Source organism: Mesocricetus auratus, unplaced genomic scaffold, assembly GCF_017639785.1.
Source record: "Mesocricetus auratus isolate SY011 unplaced genomic scaffold, BCM_Maur_2.0 Super-Scaffold_100014, whole genome shotgun sequence".
Taxonomy (NCBI): domain Eukaryota; kingdom Metazoa; phylum Chordata; class Mammalia; order Rodentia; family Cricetidae; genus Mesocricetus; species Mesocricetus auratus.
The window spans coordinates 7,429,663-7,457,655 of record NW_024429197.1 but is presented as its reverse complement, the minus strand read 5'-3'; the positions used below and the strand labels follow the sequence as shown (position 1 = coordinate 7,457,655).

At 45.8% G+C, this 27,993-nt stretch overlaps 1 protein-coding gene across 1 annotated transcript; it reads right to left on the bottom strand.

Annotated features, from left to right (window-relative positions):
• Positions 1-261: 261 nt before the first annotated feature.
• Positions 262-19,264, bottom strand: Eloa (elongin A). Its single transcript, XM_040756348.1, has 11 exons — positions 19,088-19,264; positions 12,370-12,426; positions 10,198-10,304; positions 7,777-8,962; positions 6,929-7,043; positions 6,441-6,596; positions 6,240-6,337; positions 4,591-4,771; positions 4,245-4,356; positions 3,102-3,280; positions 262-2,621 (listed from the first exon to the last, which is right to left on the bottom strand). Exons 1-11 carry the CDS (start codon positions 19,160-19,162, stop codon positions 2,560-2,562), a joined length of 2,328 nt encoding a protein of 775 aa, XP_040612282.1. The 5' UTR covers positions 19,163-19,264; the 3' UTR covers positions 262-2,559.
• Positions 19,265-27,993: the final 8,729 nt, after the last annotated feature.

Sequence of the window (27,993 nt, the reverse complement as noted above, 5' to 3'; positions counted from 1 at the left end):
CAGAGATTAGCTAAACCTGCCTCCTAGTTCAGATGCACAACAAAAGTCCCACCTCCCTGTTTAGCTGTATACCATAACCCCCCTTCAGCTGTATACCATAAACCCTGCCTCCCCATTCAGCTACATACCATAATGTGAGCAGCCCACAGGGTGCTGAGGCAGCTCCATCAGTATGAGAATAGCCTCCAAGATTAAAGAAGCAGGCATCTTGTGATTGATATAGCTTCTCTGACAAAATGAGGAAGAAAGGCTCGGCAGATAGAAGTTTTTTGCTTTTTATTTAGACGTGAGTTTTTCCTTTTTGTATAACTTATCTAATTAAAATATTCATCTTGTAGTTACCACAAAAAAGTAACATAGAAAAATTGTATTTACATTTTGGGACCAAAATACAAATGAAGAGCAGGATGATGCTCATTCCTGCCCCTCCTGCCTCCAAAAAAGAGAAAGAAAGCCCCTGAGAACCCCTTGTAACACCAAGGATCGAAAAGGGCTAATCTGTCATTTGTGATTTGTATGTAGTGTAGCACAGAAAAAATTGCACAACTTTTCACAAATGCGACCAGAAGTTGAACATCACCATGTGTCTGCTTTGTGGCTATTGTGTACATCGGTGAGGGGTTGTATAAACGGTTAGCTTCCTGGGCCCCCTCACTGCTCTCACCAATCATATCCCTGACAGAGACACCCTGAAGGGGTGGGAAATCTGGCTCTAAGAAAACTGGCTGCATCAGAAATCTTTATGTACCAAACCAGACGCTGACACTGAGATGGACAAATCTGTATCCATTTTCCCCCTAGGCCTAAGTACTCCAAAGAAGGGGAATTAAATCATACACAACTGAATCTGCAACAGGAAAGACGAAACAGGAAGTCTTGGAAACACAGCTAAGGCAAATCTGAGGTGGTCAACACCCACATGGGGCTATTCTAAGCACCAGGCGCCTAGCTCCTGGTGCAAATGTCCCCTTGGTTTCAGGTAAGAGACCTGATGTTAGATTTGGAAGTCAGGCTAAAAAGAGGTGGTACGGTGAAACGAGCAATCAAGAGAAACAATGCTTTACTCAATTTAAAAATACTGTGTCCCATGGCAACAGGCCACCTGTGTGGCAATGTACAGTAAGGTGGGCCCAGCTTTAGCTATGCAGGTTTCCTTTGCTGCCTTGGAGTCATCATTAGCCCGGGGTCTCCAGGGTGGTTAAAAACAATGTAGACAGGAGCAATGGCACAGTTTAGCAGACTGTCTATCCCCTTAAGTTCACAGCATCCTTTACCTGTCTTAGAACTAAGCAGGTCCTACTAGTTCTATGGTTTCTGACCATAAGGAGGGAACTGGAGCTGCCCTCTTAGTTCTGATTTTGCCCCCATGTCAATTGGAAAGAGCCTTCCTCCAGAACTGGCTGGCTATCGGGGACCAGATTTCCCCACCTAGTCTACAGTCCAGCCCCTTCCCAAGGTGGCCCTTCCCTCCTAACTCTGGCCTACACTCAGAAGGTAGACGGCTTCAGCAGCAAGTTTTCTGCCAGACACAGCAGACTGTTGTGCTCTTCCAGTGACATGATCTTTCCTTTCAAACAAAAACAATTTCCAACAGAGCACTACAATGTTTTAAATAATTCACTCCTAGTAGTAATTCATAGGAAACAAGAGATTAAAGTGCTGGCTTTTCAAAGCCCCAAGAACCACATTTGCAGCTACAAAAGCCCTGCCATGTCTGTGTTTCCCCATGGTGGGGAAGGAAAAATAAGGGGGAAGGGGGCTAAAATACTGAACAAGAAACTAAAAATCATAAACCTGCTGAGGTCCTACGCAAATCAACCCAAGTTTCTGTCCTCCGGTGAGCCTTAAAACAGAAGTGTGACTTGCAGAAGAAGAAGGAAGGACTCTAGACCCTGCAAACAGCCTTCCCTAACACACACTACTGAAAGCCAAGAAAGGCAGGATCCTGCCCAGGAATTCTGATGGTCTCAGAGTGAGGCCCCTCTGGAGGACAGGCAGACTGGCACTCCTCACTCCTGACCCCATCCATATTTGGGATTGAAGTGACACAAAAGTTCTAGGGATGCCCTTGTGGACCAGTGTCTGCTCAAAAGACCTGACCTAGAACAAGACTGGCTTTTGCTGGGCTCATCTAACTTTAATGAAGGGCCTGGAAACTAAAAGGCTAATTATACAATGGAGGACAAAAAAAAAGAAAAAGAAAAAGAAAAGAAAAAAAGAAAGAAGAAAAGTAAAACAAAACAAAAACCCCTCGGGGTACTATAAATACATCTGGGGCAATATTTATTAAAACTATGTCTTATAGTTTACAAAGATGCTAATTAGCAATAAAAGTGTAATTGACCTTAAAGTCCTCACTAAGACTGAGGCTTCATACTGTCTTCAGAAATCTGAAGTGTGCTCCAGGCAGGGTGCAGGGTTGTGGTGCACAGGGAGATACCTACAACTGTGCAGTCAGAGGCCAAAAGATATGGGTCTCTTCTGTGGACATCCTCTTCGCCTGCCCCAACTGTCCTTATATTCCTGCTTCCCAGATTCCACCTCCAAGGCAAGTCCCATCTATCGTCGGGAGAATCTGTTCTTGAATGCTTTAATTGTCTTGGCCATCATTGGGGCAATTTCTGTGCAGGAAAAGGAGGCAGCTGTTTCAGATGAATGGCAGCAGCACAGACATGCACCACTGTGGTTTACAGCAAAAGCCAGGCTGAGTTTGCTCCCCCTAGTTGTGGACCCTACCACACACACAAATGGACACAAACAGGATCTGCTACTGCTGCCATAGAAACCACATCATGAGGCAGACCTTGCTGAGACCGTGCAGGTACAGAACCTCCACATCCCTGACACTACAGCTCTCAAAGACTGGCTCACGATGGCTGTAAGTGGCAAATCAGGAGTCTTTGCTAACTGCAAGGGCCATAGTCCTCACACTTTAACTTTGCAACATAAACATTCAAGCTAATAAATAGTACCCAGACCCTCCCTAGCCTTCCCATCAGCCTCCTAGAGTAACAAACAACAGGACTCAGATGAGCTAAGCTCAAAACACCTGAGCCAGGTTCCCCAGCCACCCCAGCCCCGCTCCCACCAGGGTTGCTCACTCTTCACAGCCGGTTTCCTAGGATCATAAGAGACAGAACTGCTGGCCACTGGAGCAGAGTGGGCACTGCTGGTGCTGGGCCCGTCATAGGCCAGTTCCTCAGGGCTGGAGTGGAAGCTGCTGCTGCTGTTGCTGGCAGGAACATGGCTGCTTCCTGTTGTATATGGTGCTGGCTTAATCCTGTAACACAGAACAAAGGTGGTTAGCCAGGAGCACAAGATATAAATCAGAGCTGTCCTGGGTGACTCTGCTGTGGCTCCAAGCAGGCCTCTACACTGGGTTCTGGTGAAGGGTCAGAGGCAATTGTTAGCCCTTTAGTGAGAATGACAGTCTCAAATAAACTTGGGCTGTTACAATGTTAGTCAATAATGTGAAAATGCTCATGTGGCCTATAAAAAATCTAGTCATCCTAGAAATTTATCTTGTTTTGGTGTGCGTGTGTGTAAACATGGACACACGCTTATGTGGAAGCCAAAAGTGAACCTTGGGTGTCATTAAGAGCCACTTAATTTTGCTTTGTTTTTTCTTGACAGGGTTTCTCTGTTAACAGTACTCCTGACTGTCCTGGAACTTGATTTGTAGACCAGGTAGGTAGGTTGAGCTTGAACTCACAGAGATCCACAAGCCTCTGCCTCCCAAGTGCTGGGATTAAAGGTGTGCGCCACCACCGCCAGGCAGAGCCACTTAGTTTTATGAGACAGTCTCTCACTGAGGTCGAGAGCTCAGCGTAGGCTAGGCGGGCAGGCCAGGGATCACAAGTGTACACCACCCAACTCTCTGCTAGCATGGGTGCTGAGGGCCAAACTCGGGTCTTCAAGCACTTCACTGGCTGAGCTGTCTCCTCACCCCTAGAAATAGTTTTTTTGTTTTTTGTTTTTTGTTTTTATTTATATGAGGAAAATGAAAGCAGAAGGGGCATTTCCTGAACCAGGTCCTGCTCTCATGCAATTGACCTGGGTCCCTGGGCAAGAAGCAGAAATAACCTACCCAGGCAGCAACCAGGACACCGAGGGGCATAAAGGTAAAGTGCAGATCCAGTAAGCATTCCAGAGCACACATTGCTTGTCTCCACCCCCAAAATAAGTCACTTCCTGCCCCCCAGCTCTCCTTCAGGGTAATGACCATGCAATAGCAGAGATCTTGCCTGACTTTCTCAGGAACAGCTGCTCCTCCGGTTCCAAATTTCTCCTGCCTTCGTCGGACATCTCGAGGTGGTTTGGCCACAGAATTGACAAAAGCCATCTTTGCTTGTCGTCCTGAGGAGATATACAAACATCAATATCTACCTTCTTAAGCAAAGGTACTGCTGCCAATTTAACAATCTAGAGCTTTTGAAAGCCCCAAACTGGGCTCAATCAGGCCCTGTGAGCCCACTGTCTGGGAACAGCCTGTGGCAGAAGAAAAACCATACTCACTAACATGCAAAGGGACATTTAGAGGATGGTGGCCATACCCACCAGGCTGCGTCTGCCAGCTCCCACTCCCTTTACCTTTCGGCTTATTGGCATGTGCAGACCGGATGTTGTTCGTTAGCAGGCGTAGCCGCTGCTCTCTAGCATCCTGAAGCCGCAGATACATCTCCCGCCAGGATTCATACTCTTCTGGTCTCTCCTCCTTAAAGTCTCGGTGACAGTGAACTTTCCATAACTGATCTGTATCCTCAATTAACACCTGAAATCAGAGCCAGGACATCATTTCTATACAAGCATTCCCACATATCTCCCTTCTACCTAGGCATGACCCATTGCCTAATAGTTAAGGAGGAGGATGTCTAAACAGTAGTATCACAGTAATTCTAGAAAAAAGACAAATCACTAAATAAAAACAAACAGATAAGTTGGAGGAGCTATGCTAATCACCCTAGAGCAGTGGCTCTCAATCTTTCTAATGTTTTGACGCTTAATACAGTTCCACATATTGTGGTGACCCCCAAACATAAAATTATTTCGCTGCTACTTCATAACTGTAATTTTGTTACTGTTATGAATTGGAATATAAATATCTGATATGCAGGCTATCTGCTATAAGATCCCCAAAGGGATCTCTGTGAATGGAAGAGCTAGCAGAGAAGAAAGCTACCAACACCAGTCTTTTCCTTCAGAAACCAGTAAGGGCAGAGCTCTGGTTAAGTCGAGTGTTTCCCAGCTCCACGCCGAACTGCTGTACAAGAGGGCTACCTCAGGAGGCCTTGTACAGGGAGATCCGATGAGTGGAGCTGCCTTATAGAAGATTTCAATGCACCCTCACTTTCACTAGACACCCAAGTGCCAGCACTAAACGTATCTCCCTGGATCCCAAATGCTTTGTTTTTGGGAATTTTTCCTTTACCTTCATGAGTAGGCAAACTCAAGGGAGGCCTTAAAAGTGCTCTTCCCTGTGTTTGAATCCCAGCACACTGCTTAAGATCCCAGGAGAGGGCCAGCAAGATGGCTCAGCAGTAAAGGAACTTGCCACACAACAAGGCTGTTGACCTAAGTTTGGTCCTGGAACCCATGTAATGATAGGAGAGAAGCAGCCCCACAAAGCTGTCCTCTGGCCTCTCCATACAGGTAATACACGCATACACACTAAAATTTTTTAAAAAAGGAGCCAGGCTTAGGGGCACACACCTTTAATCCCAGCACTCAGGAGACATAGGCAGGTTGATTCCTGTGAGTTTGAGGCCTGGTCGACATAGTGAGTTCTGGGACAGCCAGACCCTATCTCAGAAACAAACAAAAACACACACACACACAACACACACACACACACAAAAACAAAACACAAACCAACTAAGCAAAACAAATGGTGGCGCACGCCTTTAATCCCAGCACTCGGGAGGCAGAGGCAGGCGGATCTCTGTGAGTTCGAGGCCAGCCTGGTCTACAAAGTGAGTTCCAGGACAGCATCCAAAGCCACAGAGAAGCCCTGTCTCGAAAAACCAAAAAAAGAAAAACAAAAAAACAAAAAACAAAAAAAACAAAGGCAGCTCCCAGGAGCGGGCACAAAGAATATGCTTGTTTGAAGGCCAGATGCCAAGCAAACATGCCCAGAACAGTGATCTGCCCTCTGACCTGCCCTTCAGCTATAGCAGATATAGACAAAACTACTTCTGGAAATACAGCCAGGAAGCTGCCCTGTTTCCACTTAGGACACTCACGTGATTGCATTCCTCTATTCGATAGAGCTGGTCAGGTGTACACCTCTCCAAGACCGGCTTAAGAAGTGAATAAGGGACTCCTCCCACTTCAAAGATAGCTGCAGAGAAACCAGCGGTGAGAAGGTGAGTCCTGAATGGCAGCCAAGCTCCCCAGTGACAAAGTGCCAGTGTGGCAATGTGCTTGAGAGGTTGGTGACTCACAGTCAATATTGTTCTTAAGCACCCGGATACACTGCTGGTGCAAGGTCATCATTTTAGGGAGATAGGCACACTTGGAACCTGAATACACCTGCATCTTAGAATTCATTCTGCGTCCTGTGAATCCAGCTTCTTCTTCTTCCTGGGGTGAAGAGAATGCTGTAGAGAGAGGAAAACCAGCAAGTCACAAAGGTCTAAGGCGCATGACAACAATTCAGAACCCACATGGCAGGCAGCTCACTCGCTACCTTCTGCAACTACATCCTCTTTTAGCCTCCCCAGCATTGCACACACCATACACAGACATATATAAAAGCAGAACACCAAGGCAAATAAAAAATATGATAATCTTTAATCCCAGCACCTGGGGGGTAGACACAGGCAAATCTCTATGAGTTTGAAGCCAGCCTGTTCTACGGAGTGAGTTCTAGGCCAGCCAAAGCTACACAGTGAGACTCTGTTTTGATAAATGTAAAGATATTCAAAATTACCTCTTCGCTTTGGCTGGAAGGAAGAAATCAACTCAAGGGAAGGAAGGGGACGGTAGTTGGTTTGTATGGTAGGTAAGGGGATGTCTGGCAACGCTGGCAACACATCGGTAGGGACCTGCAAGAGACAGAGTGCAGAGGCCATCCTGTAAGCACAGCTTTCTTCCCTGAGTTAATCCCTGAGAGCAACCAAACATGTTGCCACTTGTAGATAGATCCAGGCTACAGGGGACAGAAGTCATGAATGACACCATCTAGCTCAAGAAATAAATGTATAGCTGGGCAGTAATGGTGCATGCCTTTAACCCTAGCACTCAGGAGACAGAGGGAGACGGATCTCTGTTAGTTCAAGGCCAGCCTGGTCTACAGAATGAGTTCTAGAAACCCTATCTCATACACACCCTCCCCCCAATATATAGGACAATAACAATGCTTTGGGTAACATTTTTTTGAGGTGCCAAAAAGTAAATGTAGGACCTCACACACTCTTAGTGAACACTGAACTATTGAGCTATCTCCCAGCCCAAAATAATTACTGGGGAGCATCACCCTAGTAGCTAGTGAGACCCAGAGAAATTCCTACCGATCAAAACTCAGCTGGCACTGGGCATTGGTGGTGCACACCTTTAATCCCAGCACTTAGGAGGCAGAGGCAGGCGGATCTCTATGAGTTCAAGGCCAGCCTGGTCTACAGAGTGAGTTCCAAGACAGGCTCCAAAACAATACAGAGAAACCCTGTCTTAAAAAAAACCACCAAAAAACCCTCAGCTGGCCAGATGCCAGCAAGCCAGGTAGCGTGACAGATGAGCTCTGTGCACTCATCAGGCTAAGTGCTGAGTGACTGCAGTTACCTTTCGAGGCCTGGTAGGCTCAGCTCCTGCTGGCTCCAACTTCTCTGACTTGTTTTCATTCACCTTGGGTAATTTCTGAACTGAGTTCAAGTTTTTACTAGTGCTTTTAGAGTCCTTTTTTTTAAGTCCTTTTTCTCCAACTGCTGCTATGGCTGCAGCTTTCACAACCTTCTTCTTTTTCTTCCGAGGCTGGTCATAGCTGAGGTATGACTCAAAGGACATGGTGGGCTGCTCAAACTCATCATCCATGTCTGCCTCCTCTACTTTAGGGAGTGAGGCTGCTGACTTTCGATCCGAGTTAGTTCTTCCTTTTCCCTCCTGAGCCTTCAGGCTGTTGGGAACTTTCTCTTTTACTTTGGGCAGCAGATCTCCAGACCCCCGCCCTGAGTCTAGGCCATCTGCACTTGGCTTGTTCTTGTCAGCCTTGCTCTTCTCAGAGTCTTTGTGTTTGGGCTTTCTAAAGTGGTTATCTGAAGCAGCCTCCGCGGCAGGTGAAAACTTTTTCTTGAGACTGTTGCTCTCTCTGTCCTTCTCTTTCTTAACACTAGAGGGTTGCTTCTCCTTGGCACTGTCCCCTGAGAGTAGCCTTCGGTTTTCCTCTTTGGAAGAGGTCTTATGTGATTTCTCTCTACCCAAGGCAGAGACCTTCTCATCACTCCTGGCATCCACAGAACGTTTCTCCTTGTGGGAAGATTTGTGCTCCTTGTTTTGGCTTCCAGCCCTCTTCCCCTGGTGCTCACCTAAGTGTCGTTCTTGAGTAACCCCCAGTCTGTCCTGAAAGGTGTTACTGTGGACTTTTCCAGGCTTCTGGTATGAGATGATGGGTTCACGGTCCTCCTCTGGCGACCTGTAGTGGTCTGTGTACATTTGATGTGGACTGGAAGGTGGGGGGGATTGAACATGGCCATAGTCAGAAGACTCAGGGTCTGAGGAATATGGTGGTGACACTCTGTGACACCTCTTCCTTTCATCCTTCCTCTCGTGACTGTGAGCCACTTTGTGAGGCCTTTCAGGCTCAGAGAGTTTTTTGTGTTTTTTCTGTCTGTGCTCAGGACTGTAGGACCGGCTGCCAGAGGCTTTCCAGCTTTCCTGGTAGTCCCCCTCCACCTCCTCCGCCCTCTGAAGAGCATCTCGAGGGCGCTTTCGGGAACTGTTCTTCTCAAAATCCTGATCCTCAGCCTCATTGCTTCCAAAATAAAAACAAAAGCAGACAGAAATGTCAGTATAAACCTCTTTAGAAAAAAAAATCACAGACTCTGACCTCAGGCATGGAGGGCACATCTATAATCCCAATACTTGGGAGGTGAGGACAGAAGGATCAGAAGTTCAAGGCCATCCTCAGCTACAAGAGACTGGCTCACCACAAAACAAAATAACAAAACAAAACAAACCACAGGCCAAGAGTGGTGGCTTACACCTATCATCTCAGTATCAAGGAGGCTAAGGTAGGGTTGTCAAGGAATCAGATGTTCAAGATCATCTTGTTATATGGCATATTCTAGGCTAAATTAAGCCACAGAATGAGATCCTGTCTGAAGAAAGATATTAAGGCCAGCCTGACAGCTCAACAGGTAAAAATACTTGTCATGCAAGCCTGGAGACCTGTGTCCAATCCCATGGTGGCAGAAGAGAACTGACTCTCAAATGCTAAAGCACATACCCACACAACCCCCCACAGTAAACAAAAAGAGCAACTGGAAGGGTATAGTTTAGTGGGAAGATAATGTGAGAGACCCTGAACCCCAATCCTCAGCATCAAACCCCCAAACAAAACAAAAAACGCTCAACAATATGTTAATGCTCATCATAAAAAAAAAATTCCACCCAGGCATGGTGGTGCACGCCTTTAATTCTAGCACTCACAGAGGTAGGCAGATATCTGAGTTCAAGGCCAGCCTGGTCTACATAGTGCTTTCCACCAGGGACATAGAGAAAGACCCAGTCTTAAAAAACAAAACAAATTGTTAAAAAAAAAAGTGATTATTCCATTTTTACTTATTTATTCTGTTGGGAGCATGCCCCATCCACATCTGGAGATCAGAGGACAACCTTTGGGATCTGGATCTCTCCTTTCACCATATAGGTCCCAAGGATCAAACTCAGGTTGGCAGGGTTGGCAGCAGGTGCCTTTACCCACTGGGCTATCTCCCTGATCCCTAAGAAATTTTGATTCGTTTTTAGAGACAGGATTTCTCTGTGTAGCCCTGGCTGTCCTGGAACTCATTCTGTAGCCAGGCTGGCCTCAGACTCACTGAGATCTGCTTGTCTCTGTCTGTAAGTCCTGGTATTAAAGGTATGAGCCATTTTGATTCTTAATATTTTATTTGTATATTCTACAATAATTATGGGTTATTTTTATACTTGAGGCAACATAGTTATTTGATGTAAGAAGCAGAACAAGCAAAGAAGAAACATTCTTACCGCTCTACAGGAACCAGCTTCTTCCACTGGGCCACCAGGTCTCTGGCAAAGTTCCCCACTTGCTCATGTTTTCGAAAGCTGTTAACTGTTTTCCCTACCCCAGTCTCCTACAAATTTAACAAAGGAATTGGTTGAGGGTTCTGAAACTAAGGGCATATTTTTCTAAAGAAATAAGGCCTTCTATTGAGAAACGCAACAAGTAAATACTTCCCTATTAAAACACCTTCTAAATACTAAATCACTTTGTTGCCTATGCCGAAAGATCTGACACAAAGTAATAAAGGTTTAGAGAAGTGTTTCTTCAAAACATCCAGAACCCTAACAATGTAACAAGAGGGGAGTTCCACCAAGGGCTTAAGATGCTCAATGCCCTATGAGTCAGTGTTCATCATAGCCCTTGAGGAAGGAATCAGCCTGACTATACAGAGAGACCCAGCCTAAAGCCATAAATTAGATTAGATTTCTTTCTTTTTTGGAGGTTTTTTTTTTTTTTTTTTTTTGGTTTTTCGAGACAGGGTTTCTCTGTGGCTTTGGAGGCTGTCCTGGAACTCACTTTGTAGACCAGGCTGGCCTCAAACTCACAGAGATCCACCTGCCTCTGCCTCCCGAGTGCTGGGATTAAAGGCATGCACCACCAACGCCCGGCCAATTTCTTTCTTTTTTTTTAAGGCAGTGTTTCATGGGGTTGAAGAGATGGCTCAGTGGTTAAGAGCATTGGCTGTTCTTTCAGAGGTCCTGAATTTAATTCCCAGCAACTACATGGTGGCTTACACCTATCTATAGCAGGATCTGATGCCCTTCTTTGGTGTGCATGCAGATAGTGCACTCATATACATAAAATAAATAAAAAATAAATCTTAAAAAAAAAAGAAACAAAACTGACTGTTTCACTATGTACACCAGGCTGGCCTTAAATTCAGAGACTCACCTGCAAAGGCACATGCAACCATGCCTGCCTAGAAATTGGGATTAGAATCTAGGAGTAGTAGATGCTAACACCAACGTTCTTTTTATGTTTTGTCTTGTTTTTCAAGACCGGGTTTCACTGTGTAGCTCTGGCTGTTCCAGAACTCACTCTGTAGACCAGGCTGGCCTTGAAATCAAAGATCCATCTGCATCTGTCTCCCAAATGCTGGAATTATAAGTGTACGCCACCATGCCTGGCATGTATTAAATCTTTTTAAATATTTATATTTCTGTGCATATGTTTGTATCAGTATATGCCATGTGTGAACAGGAGCCCTCAGAGACCAACTGGAATTAATAAGCAGTTGTATACCGCCTCACTTGAGTGCTAAAAACTGAGCTGGGATCCTTTGGAAGGTCAGTAAGCACTCTCTTTCATTCTTTTTTCTCTTTTTGGTTTTTCGAGACAGGGTTTTTCTGTGTAACAGCCTTAGCTGTCCTGGAAGAGCAGGCTGGCCTCCAAGCTCACAGAGATCTGCCTGTTTCTGTATCCCCAGTGCTGGGATTAAAGGCATTCAGCACCATGCCTGGCTCCTCAGTAAGCATTCTTGTATCTCTCATGCACTTCATATATTTAAATTCTGAACTGAGGGCTAGGGTGATGGCTTTGCAGTTAAGAGTGATCACTGCTCTTGCAGAGGACAGAAATTCAACTCCCAGCGCCCACATCAGGTAGGTCACCATGAATTGCCTGTAACTCCGGTACCAGGGAATCTGAGGTCCTGCGGCCTCTTTGGGCATTTAAACACACATAAGTAAAAGAATAATTCTTCAATTTTGAACTAAAATCCACATAACAGAGACAGATGTGTAGCTCAGTCAAGGATGATTTTCCAGCATCTGTAATGCCCTGAGCTTGTTCTACAGCACACCTGTCCACCTTGGCACATGAAATAAACTCACCATCTTAAAGTGCTTAGTGATTCCTAGAACATTCCTCATACTGAGCAATAATTACCACCACCTAACTCTGGAACAAAAAAAGAAGCCTTGTTCCTCCCAACAACCACTTATACACTTTCTTTTCTGACTATGGCTTTGCCTGTTCTGGACATTTCATAAAAACAGAATCATACAGTGTACAGTATGCAGCATCTGGTTTCTTTAGCTTGTACAGCCTATCCTTAAAGGTCTCCCTCCACCCTCTCTTTAGTGGGAAACATTTGCAATACAGTCACATAATATGTACAGTTACAAAAGTCTTACCACAAGAATGTCTACAGTGATAGGCAAGATGGAAAGTTTCTTCAAATATTTCAATAGCTGCAAAGAGAATAAAACAAATATTAATTTCTATACTCATAACCACCTTCTCTGGAGCAGATGAGACTATCTGATGGTGAAATGTTTGCTTGGTGCTATGCTCTTCATGGTAACAACTGAGTGCTATCATTAGCACTCAAGTGTCAAAACAGGCTCAGAGAGCTTCATTACTAGTCCAAGACACAAGAGGGACATTAATTTTCATTGATGGTTTTAGAGTCTGTGCTTTTTTTTTTTTTTTTAACAGATTTTAAGGGCTGGAGAGATGACTCAGAGGTTGAGAGCACTGACTCCTCTTCCAAAGGACCTGGGTTCAGTTCCCAGTGCCCACATGGCAGCTCACAACTGTCTATAACTCCAATATCTGACATCCTCACACAGACGTATATACAGGCCAAACACCAACACCAATACACATAAAATGAAAACAAATATATTTTAAAAAATAGATTTTAAGCCGGGCGTTGGTGGCACACACCTTTAATCCCAGCACTCAGGAGGCAGAGAATCTCTGTGTGCTCGAGGCCAGCCTGGTCCACAGAGTTCCAGGACAGCCTCCAAAGCCATAGAGAAAAAAACAAAAGTGTATGTAAGCCGGAGGTGGTGCATACCTTTAATCCTGGCACTTAGTAGGCAGAATCAGGTGAATCTCCGTGAGTTTGAGGCCGGCATGGTCTACAGAATGAGTTCCAGAGAAACTCTGCTCCAAAAGCAAATAAGTAAGTGGATGAGTGTGTGTGTGTGTGTGTGTGTGTGTGTGTGTGTGTGTGTGTGTGTATGTGGAAGTCAGAGGACAACCTTGAAAAAAATCATGCTAGCCATGGTAATGTATGCCTTTAATTCTAGCACTCCTCAGGTGAGGGGCAGTGGTCTGCCTAGTATAAATGGGAATCCTGTATCAAAAAAAAAAAAAATCAAACAACCACTGCCCACCTCCTCTGATGCCAGTCTATCACTGGTCGGAGCTCACCAATTAGGCTAGGCTCACTGATCCATAATTCCCCAGGTTCCTGTCTCTGCCTCTCCAACACTGAATTCTAAGAGTGCAACCCCATGCCCAGCATTTTCACATGGGTACAGGGGATTGAACTCAGGCCCAATGCTTCTGAAGTAAGCATGCTACCAGATGGGCTGTATCTCCAAGCCCTCTTCTGTGGTTTTAGGTTGATTATAATACTAGAAATTTGGACCTGTTTGGTTACAATGCTGACAAGTACTCAGCTATCACCCAGCCTTCTCTTCACTTTTAGAGACAGTATCTCACCAGCTTGCTCAGGCTTGGTCTTGACTTCTGGGCTTCCTGGAATAGGGATTACAGGGCTCGTGCTACTAGACCTAGCTAGATCCTGCAGTTTCAACTGCTTTCCTTCTCCAAGGGAAAAGAAGAGGCAGAGAAGAGAATTAAAACTCACTAACTGGACTGGAGAAATGGCTCAGTGGTTAAGAGCACTGGCTGCTCTTCCAGAGGACCTGGGTTTGATTCCCAGAACCCACATGGTGGTTCAAATCATCTGTAACTCCAGTTTCAGGGGATCTAACACACTCTTTCTGGTCTCCAAGGGCACCAGACAGGCATGAAGTGCACAGACATTCATGCAAGCAAAACATTTTATACATAAAATGAAAATTTAAAATCCTCACTAACTGGCCTAATATGATGACTCATGTATATAATCCAGGACTTAGGAAACTGAGGCAGGAGAATCACCAAAAGTTCAAAAGTCAGAAGCCTGAGGCTGTGGCTTAGTGGTAGAGGGCTTGGGTACCATGTGCAAGGTACTGAGTCCAATACTCAGACTGAATTTAAAAAGAGCTACAATGACAAAGCAAAATCAAAGATCACCTGGGTTTTAGAGAGAGACCTCCACCCACAAAAAATAAATAAAGCCATCAGCAACTATCACTTTGCAGAGGTTTGTGAAAGGTAGCAAGCTTAGGGAAATTACCCACAGACTTGATACAATGGAAAGCAGAACAAGGACTCCACAGGAAGAGAGTACCTTCAAGTCTCCTGAAGAGCTACAGTGCCTATCACAAGTGTTTTCAACACAAATGGGAAGCCAAGATCAATCTTGAGTTGTTGGAGTCAGAACTTTGCTGTTAATGATGATCAAACAACTCTGGGCAGATCAGGAAGATCTGAGTTTGTCTATTTCCTTTCTAAGTCTCTGAAACTAGGTCAAAACTGTAGACAAAGCTCAAGATGGAGGCAAAGGCAGGTCGGTTCAGCTTCTTGCCTGATCTTGTGCAAGTCAGTGACCTCCCTGAACCCCAGTTACTTCATCTGCAAATCAAAACTAGATTCTCCATCTGCTGCACAAGCTGTTGAGGATTCACTGGGATAAATGATGTGCAATGCTTAGTCATGGTGTCTGCAACACTATAAAAGTTGAACATGTCCATTCATTCATCAGTCAACAGCTCTTCCATGTCATACTCTTGATCCTGGACCAAACACTGCTCAGTCAATTCCTCCTTACTTAATTTCTACAAAAGTCAGGATTGGCTAAGCCTTTTTCTAAGAATATAAACACTTTCCATAAAGGGAAATGTAAGAAAGTACAAGCAGTGTAGAACAGATAACTGAACCAGCTGCGGCAGTGCACCCTTGTAATTCCAGCACGCAGAGTCAGATGCCAGCCTGGGCTACATCTGAGTACCAGGCCAGCTACATGACAAATCCTCACTCAAAAAGCCAAAATAAGGCTAGGTGGTGGTGGCGCATGCCTTTAGTCCCAGCACTTGGGAGGCAGGGGCAGGCGGATCTCTGAGTTCGAGACCAGCCTGGTCTACAAGAGCTAGTTCCAGGACAGCCTCCAAAGCCACAGAGAAACCCTGTCTCGAAGAAAAAAAAAAAAAGCCAAACAGGGCTGAAGAGATGGCCTAGTGGCTCTGCACTGGCTGCTCTTTTTTTTTTTTTTTTTTTTGGTTTTTCGACACAGGGTTTCTCTGTATTGTTTTGAAGCCTGACCTGGAACTCGCTCTGTAGACCAGGCTGGCCTCAAACTCACAGAGATCCACCTGCCTCTGCCTCCCCAGTGCTGGGATTAAAGGCGTGTGCCACCAACGCCCGGCGCACTGGCTGCTCTTTTAGAGTCCTGGGTTCAATTCCCAGCACCAACATGATTGCTCACAATTATCTGTAACTCCAGTTCCAAAGGACCCAATGCTCTCTTCTGGCCTCCATAGGTTTCAGTCATGCATCTGAAGCTAATACACATACAAAATAAAAATAAATACTTTTCCAAAATCCAAAGTAAACAAAATTGATAACCGGCTGCCTTTATATTTAAATATTAGACAGCAAGTCTTGTTCTTTCTCCTTTGTAGTCCAGGCTGTAATTGGTATGCCATATTACTACAAGGAGGAGCAACAAGTATGTTTTTCTGGTCATTCTACTTCCATAATTACTTAACATGGTCTCTAGGCAGAGCAATTGGATCACAGGTGACAATCTTGTTTGACTGGGAATAAGAGGCCCAGTGCTGTATCTGGGGAATATGAAAGAGTAAAAACTGTACTTAAACTCCATCTCCTCTATGATCCAACTCGGGAAACATCATACATGTATTTCTTGTCACATAAACTAGAAGTGCAAAGGCTAAAGCCAATTAACATCTCCTGAAAGGGAAATCTGGCATTATTGGAAGGAGTTAAAATGGGTGGTCCTTCTCCAATGTGAATCCCCAGAAGGAAGATATTTATATACTATCCACTGTGTGCCGGTATCATGCTAAGTATGTCTCATTTGACCCTGTCCAGTGGGTATTATTCTCCTATTTTATCCATATTGAAACTGGGCCCGGTGAGGTTCCACAGCTTGCCTAACAAGCCAAGAAAACACCTAACATAAAAAAAAGGATCATGTGGGTTAGAGAGATGACTCAGTGGTTAACAGCACTGACTGTTCTTTCAGAGGACCCAGGTTCAATTCCCAGCACCCACATGGCAGCTCACAACTGTCTGTAACTACAGTTCCAGGGGACTTGACACCCATGGCAAAACACCGATATGCACATAAAAAATTTTTTTAAAAAGGAGCATACACCTAACACACACCAAGAACTTAGAATGAAAAGAAGTACCATGCTTACAGTCCACATGTCAAAGGAGGTCACAAGCACACAGAGTTATAGGATTTCTACACAGCCAACATACAAGGGTGGAGTCAGAAGTCACAGAGGATGTGTTCATCAAGGCTTAGCACTAGCTGACAGAGTAAGAGTTGCCTGTTGCTTGCCTTTGGGCTAGCAGACAAAAACTGTTGAAAATTTTCAAGCTGACTTGGTCCAATGTACGAGAAAAAGACTTCTCTATCTCCAGTTTTCAGTAAATTTCAAGAAAAATGAAGCAGTAACAAGAGAAAGCACTATGGGTATCCTTGAGTAGATGGAACTTATGTTGTCAACCCAAGTAGCATCTATAGAGACAACAAGAAATATCAGAAATTTGCACAGTCATATGCTTAGGAATCTGGGTATCCTGCCCACTGTGTCCATTCTAAAAGCCAAACAGCTTCTCAACAGTGCCCTCCTAGTTCTCCATCTACCATCAATCCGTGTGCTTCATAGTTTTCACACTGAAAACCTAAGAGAGGAATGCTAATTTTAGCACTCATGGAAATCATTTCCAATCCAATAGTAAGAACAAAAGCTGAGTAATCTCCTAGTCCCTTCCTTAGCAAGTGAGCCTAGACCTTGGATGAATGTAGAATGAATACATAGTATATTTACACTTAAAATACCAAAATCCAATAGCAGGAGTTCCAGAAACACAGGTGTGAAATCAGCCTTTTGGCTAATAATGGTCTGGAAGGAAGATTTGGTTGCAAATTCAATACTGCTCTATAATCATCTTGCCATTTCAAGAACCTGTGAGAGCTTGCTGTGTTAAAAGGAGGTTGAAAAGCCAGTATGCCAGCTTGCAATTTTCCCTCTACAGTCAGCTTGTTTCTGAATGTCAACTATCAGGCCTTTTGCAAAGGGGTCTCAATCAATATTCTCCTCACCTTCACATTGCTCTCCTCACCACACGTTCAGTTCTCCCACACCCCAGTGGATACAGAACGCAGGAGTCCATGTAGCTACTACAGAACTACACCCCAGCCCCAAGGTAATTTTCTATCTAGGAAAAGAAAAGCCAAATAGGGCTTTCAGTGGTAGAGTGCTTGCCTACTGGGTTAGTTAGCACATGAGTCCCTGGGTTCTAGAACCAGCACCACAGAACCACCACCACCAAAAAATAACAAAAACACCAAACACCCTCTGACAAAACTGACTAGTAGTTCAAGAAAACCAATGTAAACTTTTCCTAACTCGACATTTCATGCACAACTAGACAGGCCATTTCAAAATTTATATCCTAATGGAGAAAAAAATCCTATAGCTAGTATATGGAGAATTTTTTTTCTTAATCTAATGGGACAAAATGACCAAATGAGGGTAGTTACTTTAAGGTTAGTCACAAATCTTACAGTCAGTGTACTGGTACTTGGAATTAATGACCATTTATTAGATGCCCACAAAGGGTTATTGTAAAAAGAAACTTGTAAATGACTGACGAAAGGTACCAAAGCCTCCATAGAAAGTAAAACACAAGACAATTGAAAACATTTAAGTTTTCACTGATTTAGAACACAGCTTCCTGAAGAAGCGCATCTGTGAACAGAATGAGGGGAGTTAAAAAGTGGCCTGGGGGTGAGAGGGAGCTTGAAACCTTCGAAAATGGCTCCGTGACTCGCTAGGAACAAGAAGAGTAAATGGGGTCCTTGGCTGGAAATTCTGAAAGATGGCGATTCACACTTACAGAGCACTTGGATCCAGCTGGCATTTCAGGAAGAAACTAGGGGCAGGTTGAGCAAAGACCTCTCCCAAAGTCCAGGGCTGGTGCTGGATGGGACCCTAGATCGCACTTGTAAGTCCGCTGCCTCCCTCCATTACTTCCCCTTCCACTCAGCTCGCTGGAGACTTCTTCACCTTTTAGGAACCGCGGGGGCCCACGCTAGTGCTGACACTCAATGTCACACCCTTCGGGGTTTTCATCCAGAGACTTCAATGAACACTATTCTAACTTCCACCACTATCCTGGACCACTGAGAAGCCAGGTCACCGGGAGACCAGGAGGGGAAACAATGTATTTAAGATAACAGTTTCTAACAAGCAACAAAGTAGTTAAGTGCAATTAAACATGGTTCCTCATCACCGGCTGCTCCCACCTTTCCGCGTGTCAGAGCCCTGTAATACTCTCACGCCCTCGCCCAAGACCGGAGTTCCAGGAGCAGAGATCGAAAGCCCGAGGCTTTCCGCGTTTTCTCAGTGAAAGGGCGGAGGAGAGAGCGGGGGTCCTCGCGACGGAGAGCCGCGGAGCCGCAGGACATCCACCAGCCCAGACTGCCGCTCGGCTGCGACGGTGAAACAGCTGGCGCGGCCGCCCGAGCCCCGGGGAAGGCGGAAAGGCCAGGCCGCCCGTGCCCCCCTCGAGTCCTCCGCGCCCAGCCGGGACGCGCCCGCCGGCCGCGAACTCCTCGCTGCCCCGCGCCGCTCCGCGGGCCCTGGCTCCGGGTCTAAGGAGGACCCGGCCGCACCCGGCCCGCGACCGTTACCGGGCCCGCGCCAAGCCCAACGCCCGCCCGCGCCTCCCGCCCGCCCGCCCGCCGCTCACCTTCTTAGGATCGGGGTTCGCGGCCAGACGCGCCTGCAGCTTCTCCACAACTTGGAGCGCCGACTCCGCCGCCATCGCTGTCACTGGCGCGGCCTCCTCGCCGGAACTGGGCTCGCGTTGCGTCCTCGGGCCGCAACTCCGCCCTCTGTGCTGCCCCGACGGAGACGGAAGCGCGAATGGTCCCTTCCGGGCCTCCGCTGGGGGGCGTGTGGGGACGGCCTCAGGACCTGCCCCCGCGCCAGACCACGCCCACAATATCTCCGCGATCCGCCCTGCTACACCCGTAGCAGGCCACGCCCCCCGACACACCCAGCTCAGAGCCACGCCGCCAGACACGCCCCCTGGCCTTGTGTCCCTGCAAAGGCACTGAAATCTGCTAGCCAAATTTGGGACCGTTCTGTCCTATCGCGCGCGAGCCACACCCTCATTTACACCTGACAGTGGTGTCAGTGCTTGACTCCAGAGTCCCACAGAGACCCCAGAGACCATCCTGGGACCCTTGGAGTGAAAGGAAAGGGCTGACTCCTGTAAATTATTTGATATGCACCTTAAAGCTGTGACACACCCACACAATAAGAAATCGTGTAATTTAAAGTAACTTAACGGTATTGTAATTTTGGTAAAGAGCAATCCAGACTGTCTGCTTTCAAGGCAATCTGAAACACTAGAAACAAAAATAGCAATACATTACCAAACATCTTGTCTTCAACTGCAGAAAACAGTCCTGTTTCCTAGTTCAAGTGACATTCTTTTTTGTTGTTGTTTTGTTTTTGTTTTTTGTTTTGTTTTGTTTTACGAGACAGGGTTTCTCTGTATTGTTTTGGAAGCTGTCGGTCCAGCTCGGCCTCGAACTCACAGAGATCCGCCTGCCTCTGACTCCAGAGTGCTGGGATTAAAGGCATGCGCCACCACCGCCCGGCTCAAGTGACATTCTTTTTTTGTTGTTGTTTTTTGTTTTTTGTTTTTTTTGGTTTTTCGAGACAGGATTTCTCTGTATTGTTTTGGAGGCTGTCCTGGAACTCTCTCTGTAGACCAGGCTGGCCTAGAACTCACAGAGATCCGCCTGCCTCTGCCTCCCGAGTGCTGGGATCAAGTGACATTCTTAAGGTGAGACAGACTATGCTAAGTGAAGGACACTGGCTCTAGGGGTGTCCCCATAAGCCTCTCCTGCCCTCAGCTCCACCACTCTCTCTTAGGAAGAAGCATCACCTGAATTTGCTTGGATGATGGGAATAAAGACCAATGACAACTTGAGTCCCAGTTCTTGAGCCCACGATGACTTGTGGTCATTACAGAAACCCTGACATTGTTTCCTCCTACTTACTAGATTTGTGAGACCTCTGTTAAGTAACTGGCATACAGCAGTCTTGGAAAAGTATTAGTTAGGCACAGTGTAGTGGTTCTGGCTGGTAATCCCAACTCACTTAGGTTGAGGATTAGGTGTTTATCAAAAGCCAGCCAGGACTACATGAGACCCTATGTCAAAAAATGAAAGAGGAGGCTTATGCCGAGTGGTGGTGGCACAAGCCTTTAATCGAAGAACTTGGGAGGCAGAGGCAGGTGGACCTCTTGAGTTCAAGACCACCAGCCTGGTCTACAAGAGCTAGTTCCAGAATAGGTCTACATGAAAAAAACCTGTCTCAAAAAAAAAAAAAGTAAAGAGAGGGCTGAAGAGATGGCTCAGCAATTAAGAGCACCTAGTGCTCTTGCAGAGGACCTGAGTTTGGGGCAGCTCACAACTGCCTGTCAACTCCAGCTCCAGAGGGTCCTGTGCTTCTCGCCTTGGAGGGCACCTGCACTTACATGAATACACTAACACATGGCCTAGAACTAGCTATATAGCCTTGGCCTGCCTCCAACTCACAGAAATCCACCTGCCTCTGCCTTGTGAGTGCTAGAATTAAAGGCATGCAATACAACATCTAGCCCCCAAAAGAACACTTAAACATGTGGGCCAGGGAGATGGCTCAGACAATCATCTGATGAACTGAGCTTGGTTCTTGGGAACATCATGAAGGCAGAATAAGAGAATTGGCTGTCCTCTTACCTCTGCACACTAGTCATGGCACATGCCTCTCTCTCTCTCTCTCTCTCTCTCTCTCTCTCTCTCTCTCTCTCTCTCACACACACACACACACACACACACACACACACACACACCATACAGACACACACGGGGAGGGGGGAGTCTGGGGAAAATACAAATTATATGAAGTTATGATAAGAGAGGCTGGAGATCTGGTTCACCACTGACTTCTCTTCCAGAGGACCCAGGTTCAATTCCCAACACCCACATGGAAGCTCACAACTGTCTCTGACTCCAGTTGCAAGGGATCTGACACCTTCACACAGACAAAACACCAGTACCCATGGAATAAAGATAAAGTAAAAAAAAATTTTTACATAAGAAAAGAAAGGGCCGGGCATTGGTGGCCCACGCCTTTAATCCCAGCACTCAGGAGGCAGAGGCAGGTGGATCTCTGTGAGTTTGAGGCCAGCCTGGTCTACAAAGTGAGTTCCAGGACAGCCTCCAAAGCTACAGAGAAACCCTGTCTCGAAAAACCAAAAAAAAAAAAAAAAAAAAAAAAAAAAAAAGAAAGGATGGGCTGGAGAGATGGCTCAGACTTTTGAGCACTGGCTGCTCTTCCAGAGGTCTTGGGTTCAATTCCCAGCAACCACATGGTGGCTCACAACCATCTACAATTCAGTCTGGCATGTAGGTAGAACACTGTATATGTAATTAATAAATAAATCTTTAAAAAAAAGAATGATACTCAGTTTGGTAAAGGACAAACCCAAAAGTTAAATGAAGTAGCTTGACAATTTTGCTTGTGTTTTGTTTTTTGAGACACTGTGCCCCTATATAGTCTCTGCGATCCTGAAATTCACCGTGTAGCATATGCTGGCCTCTTATTTTCAGTTATCCTCCTGTGTCTGCCTCCTGGGATTACATGGTGTGCTAAACCCAAGCTCTTTGACCTTAAGTTACTTTGCCTGAGAAGTTGCTTGTTGCCTAAGAAGCCATTTGGGAAGAAGCCAACTGTTCATTCACTCACTCACTCACTCATTCATTCATTCATTTCCATGATGAACCCCCACCCCCACACCATTCCTAGGACTGAGCAGGTTCAATTAGCTGTCTCCTTAAACCTCTCCCCTGGTGATCTGAGTGCTATGGGAGGGCTGGGGCTGTAGATCAGTTATAGAGTGTTTCCCAAGTACTTGATGGGCAAGGGAAAAAATTGCTAATTGGTGAGTACATGATTGTGTGAGCGAATATGAACAAAGAAAGGAGCCTAACTCTGCCTGGAGGTCAAGAGTAGGACCATTTGATGGAACTCTTAGAGGAAAAAGTTTGCCCAGGAGAACTTTGAGTGGCAGATCACTCCAGCCTAGACAGAAGCAGGTACAAGAGGACTGGACATGTGAGACCCTGGATGGAAGTAGGGAAAGGACATGGAACCCTGCTTTAGTGAGTCCCAGAACAAAATAAATACACACCACCCAGCCTTGCTCAAAATGCCCCATAACTGGAAATGTCCACAAACACTCCCAGAGGATAAGTACATGGGTTATGAGGCAGCATTCTACCTGAAAGATACAAGCCAGGGCCAGGCGTTGGTGGTACATACCTTTAATCCCAGCACTCAGGAGGCAGAGGCAGGTGGATCTCTGTGAGTTTGAGGCCAGCCTGGTCTACAGAGAAAGTTCTAGGACAGCCTCCAAAGCAATACAGAGAAACCCTGTCTTGAAGAAGAAGAAAAAAAAAAGATGCAAACCAGGGCATCTGAACACAGATGTAAACCAGTGACATGGAACAACTGTGTTCAAGCCAGCATGACCGCCTACAGCCCTCAAGGAACTTTCTCTCTAGAGAAGTTACTTGTACCCAAGAGTCAGAGACTTGCACACACCCAAACAGAGACCATTCCAGGGAGCTGATTCGCCTAGGACAGACATATGGTATTGGGGGCAAGTAAGCTACCAGATGCTTCCCCAAGATAAGTGCCCCTTTGACCTGCAGCAACAAAGGCCATCCAGGGTAACAACTCAAATGTAAGACTGGACTCAATTGGCAGAGATAGGAGTACTTTAAGTGTTATTCACTTCAAGAGCAACATTGGGAGGTATCGCCACTTTTTTTTTTTTTTTTTTTTTTTTGGTTTTTTGAGACAAGGTTTCTCTGTATTGTTTTGGAGGCTGTCCTGGAACTCTCTCTGTAGACCAGGCTGGCCTAGAACTCACAAAGATCTGCCTGCCTCTGCCTCCCGAGTGCTTGAATTAAAGGAGTGTGCCACCAACGCCTGGCCATCGACACTCTTATGTTAGGGAAACAGAGAATAAACTACACTACACTACGGGCTCAGTCATTGATGGGAAAGCTGTAGGTGAAACCCAGACCTCTGGTTGTGAACAAGTCTTTCCATTTCACCGTGAAAGAGTTTCATATCCTGACTAACTTCGGGAGAGAGCTCTTCTGTGTCCTGGGGCACTTGTCTAATTTCTTTTTTTTTTTTTTTTTTTTTTTTTTGGTTTTTCGAGACAGGGTTTCTCTGTGGCTTTGGAGGCTGTCCTGGAACTCACTTTGTAGACCAGGCTGGCCTCGAACTCACAGAGATCTGCCTGCCTCTGCCTCCCGAGTGCTGGGATAAAAGGCATGCGCCACCAACGCCCGGCCACTTGTCTAATTTCTATGCAATTGCTTATCAGACTTCCAGCATTGCTCCCTGAGAGCCCCTTTCAGCAGACACTTCCCCATCACCTACAAAAACCAGTGCTACCAGCTAGTTCCTCTTTCTGCTTCCTTTTGTTGTTGTTGTCTTAAGCTTGCCGACAATCTTAGTAAAGTCTGAGAGGAAAGCAACAGGGCAGGCCAGCTGTAACTGTCTAGAGGAGGGAGATGGAGACCGCAGTGAGAGCAAGGCTTTTTCAGTCAGGGTCTAACCCATGTCTTGTAATGGAGCAGCATGGTTGAGAGGGAAGGGAAGCTTCTGAGAAACCGGAGTGCCAGGGGAAGCATGCTTAGGATTTGGGCCAGTGTCTGAAAGAGACTGAAAGAAGGAAGAGGACAGAAAAGAGGACAGAGCTGCCATGAAGGGAGCCCTGCAAACAGCTGGTTTCCTGCTTCTAATAGGCCAGGCCAGAGAAAAAGCTATTATGGTGTTTTCTCATCAGAGTGATGGAGCTGTGGCTGAGGAATATGCTGATGTCAAATCAGTAATACTTTTGCCAAGCCCTGCAGAATAAAGAAACATTATGCTCCTTATGCTCCTTGATGCAAAGGTTTTGTTTGTCTGTTTGGTCGGGGGGGAGGGGGGGACCCCCCTCCCTCTCATTCTCTCTCTCTCTCTTTTTTTTCTCTGAGACAGGGTTTCTCTGTGTATTGGATGTTGTCCTGAAACTTACTCTGTAAACCAGGCTGGCCTCAAACTCACAGAGATCCACCTGCCTCTGCCTCCTGAGTGCTAGGATTAAAGTCATGTGCCACCACCACCCGGCGGTATATAGTTTTGCATTATACTCAAACTCCTTTGGGTAATTAATATATGGCAATAATTTTAATTGCATTTCAACACAGATGGTTTCCCTTCCAGTGAAATCAAAAGCTCTTATGAGAATTCAAATAGCACAAAATCGGTTAAGAACCCTGGAGTAGCAGATTTATGTGATATTAATAAAGTGTAGGCCGGGCGTTGGTGGCGCACGCCTTTAATCCCAGCACTCAGGAGGCAGAGGCAGGCGGATCTCTGTGAGTTCGAGGCCAGGCTGGACCGACAGCCTCCAAAACAGAGAAACCCTGTCTCGTAAAACCAAAAAAAAAAAGAAAAAGAAAAAGAAAAAAGTGTAAACATGGGGTCTCTGTCTTAGTTAGGGTTTCTGTTGCTGCAATGAAACACCATGACCCTCTGTGAGTTCCAGGCCAGCCTGGTCTACAGAGCGAGTTCCAGGTCAGCCTCTAAAACAATACAGAGAAACCCTGTCTCGAAAAACCCAAAAAAAAAAAAAAAAAAAAAAGAAACACCATGACCAAAAGCAAATTAGAGAGGAAAGGGTTTATTTGGCTTACACTTCCAGATCACAGTCCATCACAGGAGGAAGTCAGGGCAGGAATTTAAGCACGGCTGGAAGCTGGAGGCAGGAGCTGAGGCAGAGGTCAGGAAAGGGAGCTGCTTACTGGCTCACTTCTCCTCCTTGCTCAGCTTGCCTTCTTCTTCTTCTTCTTTTTTTTTTTTTTTTTTTTTTGATTTTACAAGACAGGGTTTCTCTGTATTGTTTTGGAGGCTGTCGGCCCAGCCCAGCCTCGAACTCACAGAGATCCGCCTGCCTCTGCCTCCCGAGTGCTGGGATTAAAGGCGTGCGCCACCAATGCCCGGCCCAGCTTGCCTTCTTATAAAAACCATTTCCACCAGACCACTGGTAGCACTCACAATGGGTAGCACTCCCCCATTAATCACTAATTAATAAGTGCCCTAAAGACAGATCTCATAAGGGATTTTTTTTCAGTTGAGGTTCCCTCATTTCAGAAAACTCAAGCTGTGTCAAGTTGTCATAAAACTAAAAGTCAGTACAGCCTCTTTCTCTGTCCATGAAGAAGCTCTGCCCTAAATTTATATTTAGCCTTTCATTTTTTGTTTTAAATTCCAATACTTCTTTTTCATGTCTTTTCTCAGTTACGGAGAGTTGTGAGCTACCATGTAGGCACTGGAACCAAACTCTGGTCCTCTGAAAGAGCAACAAGTGCTAATCATTGAGCTTCTTCTCCCCGAGTCCAGCATCTTACAGATGCTACCTAAGTGCTTTATTTCTTTTTTTGTTTATTTGTCTGTTTGAGACAGGGTTTCTCTGCATGACACCCTGGCTGTCCTAGAATTCACTTTATAGACCAGGCTGGCCTCAAATTCACAGAAATCCATCCACCTGCCTCTGCCTCCCGAGTTCTGGGATTGAGGGTGAGCACCACCATCACCTGGCTTAAGTGCCAAGTTTAAGCTTAAATCACATCCCTTGGTCCAATCAAACATTTGTTGCAACACTGCCAATGCTCTGGGCTGGACACCGGGTGTCCTGAGATGTGCAAACAAGGAGTTTGGTCTAGTGGATGTAATGTCCCTCAAGAGAAGCATCCTGTCCTTAAATGTGACAGTACCCAGAGGATGCTCTAAAGACCTGGAACAAAAATTCTGTTGAGGGCCTGGGGGTGTGGCATAGTGGGTAGTGCTTGCCCAGCATGCACACAGCCTTGGGTTAATCTCCAGCATGGCAGAAACTTTGCTTGATGGTGCGTACCTGTGATGCTAGAACTCATGAGGTAGAGGCAAGAGGATCAGAAATTTGAGCTCATCCTTGGCTAGGTAATAAGTTTCAGGTTAGCCTGAACTACTAGAGATTCTGTCTCAAAAAAAAAGTCTGTTGGGGAAGAAGGAAGGTTTTTTTATATGTTATTATGTTATTTTTTATATGTTTATATGTTATTTTTATATGTTATTTTAAATCATGTGTTTTGTATGTGCATGCCCATGTGTGTTTGAGGGTTGCCTGATCCCCTGGAGATGGAGTTATAAGCGGTTTTGAGCTGTCTTCCTCCACAAGAACAGCACGTGCTCCTTAAGTACTGAGCCACCCCTCCAGACCAACGAGTTCTATAGTTCTATAGATAACGTGAAGAGCTGCTCCTTCTCTGTGCTGTTGGGGGACAGGAGTGAAAAGCGCTGTGAAACACCCAGCTAACTCAGCAGATCTGATTCAGTACTGACAGGACTGCTAAGCTAGCAGTCTTGCTGTCACAGAACCATGAATGTGACCAGGACGGAAACAGCTCCAGGCAGAGCAGGTACTTGGTAAATATTGCTCCACTGAGCACAGAAAGGCTGGAGCTCAGAGAGCGGCTTGTGGGCTCAGTACAGTCCACTGGCTAGCTTTGTTTGCTCTCACAGTGTGTACAATATTGAGCCAACTGCCAGAAGTTTTGGAGGTTTTTTTGTTTGTTTGTTTGTTTTTGTTTTTGTTTTATCTTGAGGAGGGCAGTTTGAGACAGAGTTTTTCTGTGTTAACAGCCCTGCTGTCCTGGAACTCACTTTATAGACCAGGTTGGCCTCAGCCTACCAAGTGCTGGGAAAAAAACATGACCCACCACCTCCAGCTCACCAGGAGTTTTAAACCAGGAGCTTTCACAACTTCCCTTGAAAACAAGTGCTATCAGCTACGCTGGAGCTGGGCTGTTACTGTTCCCCTCCCAGTCTTCCCACACTCTCGGTTTCAGCTGCTCCCCCACTCCGTACACACACTTCTGGTCCTGTAAACCTGAACACATGGAAAAGTGTTCTTCTTGCACTCTTAGGGATAAATCCAGAGACTTAAAAGAGCAACTCTGCAGTGGGGCCAGCGAGAGTCTAACATTCTATTATCTAAAATCTTTAAAACCCTATATATTTGATGTATAATTAACATTTTTCACATAAGAAAACAGACTGGTGCAATAGCCTGTTTGGTAAAGTGTTTGTCCATGAGGATCCGAGTTCCATCCTTAACATGCACATAAAAAGCTGGGTGTGAGCCAGGAGGTGGTGGCACATGCCTGTAGTCCCAGCACTCCAGAGGCAGAGGCAGGTGGATCTCTGTGAGTTCGAGGCCAGCCTGGTCTACAGAGCGAGTTCTGGGACAGGCTCCAAAGCTACACAGAGAAACTCTATCTCAAACAACAACAAAACTAGGTGTGAGTTGGGCGGTAGTGGCACACACCTTTAGTACCAGAGGCAGACAAATCTCTGTGAGTTTGAGTCCAGGCTGGTCTACAAATCAAGTTCCAGGACAGCTAGGGTTGTTACATAGAGAAACCCTGTCTAAACAACAACAACAAAAAGCTACGTGTGGGGGCAAGAGTGATGGCTCAGTGGTTAAGAGCATTG

Bases quoted from the DNA above. Each gene is read 5' to 3' on its own strand.
- Eloa (XM_040756348.1), bottom strand. From the start codon at position 19,162: ATGGCGGCGGAGTCGGCGCTCCAAGTTGTGGAGAAGCTGCAGGCGCGT. The intron at 4,357-4,590 runs GTAAAGGGAGTG...ATATCTCCTCAG, and splicing joins ACATGCCAATAAGCCGAAAG to GACGACAAGCAAAGATGGCT. The intron at 3,281-4,244 runs GCAAGATCTCTG...TCTGTGTTACAG, and splicing joins GCTGTTCCTGAGAAAGTCAG to GATTAAGCCAGCACCATATA.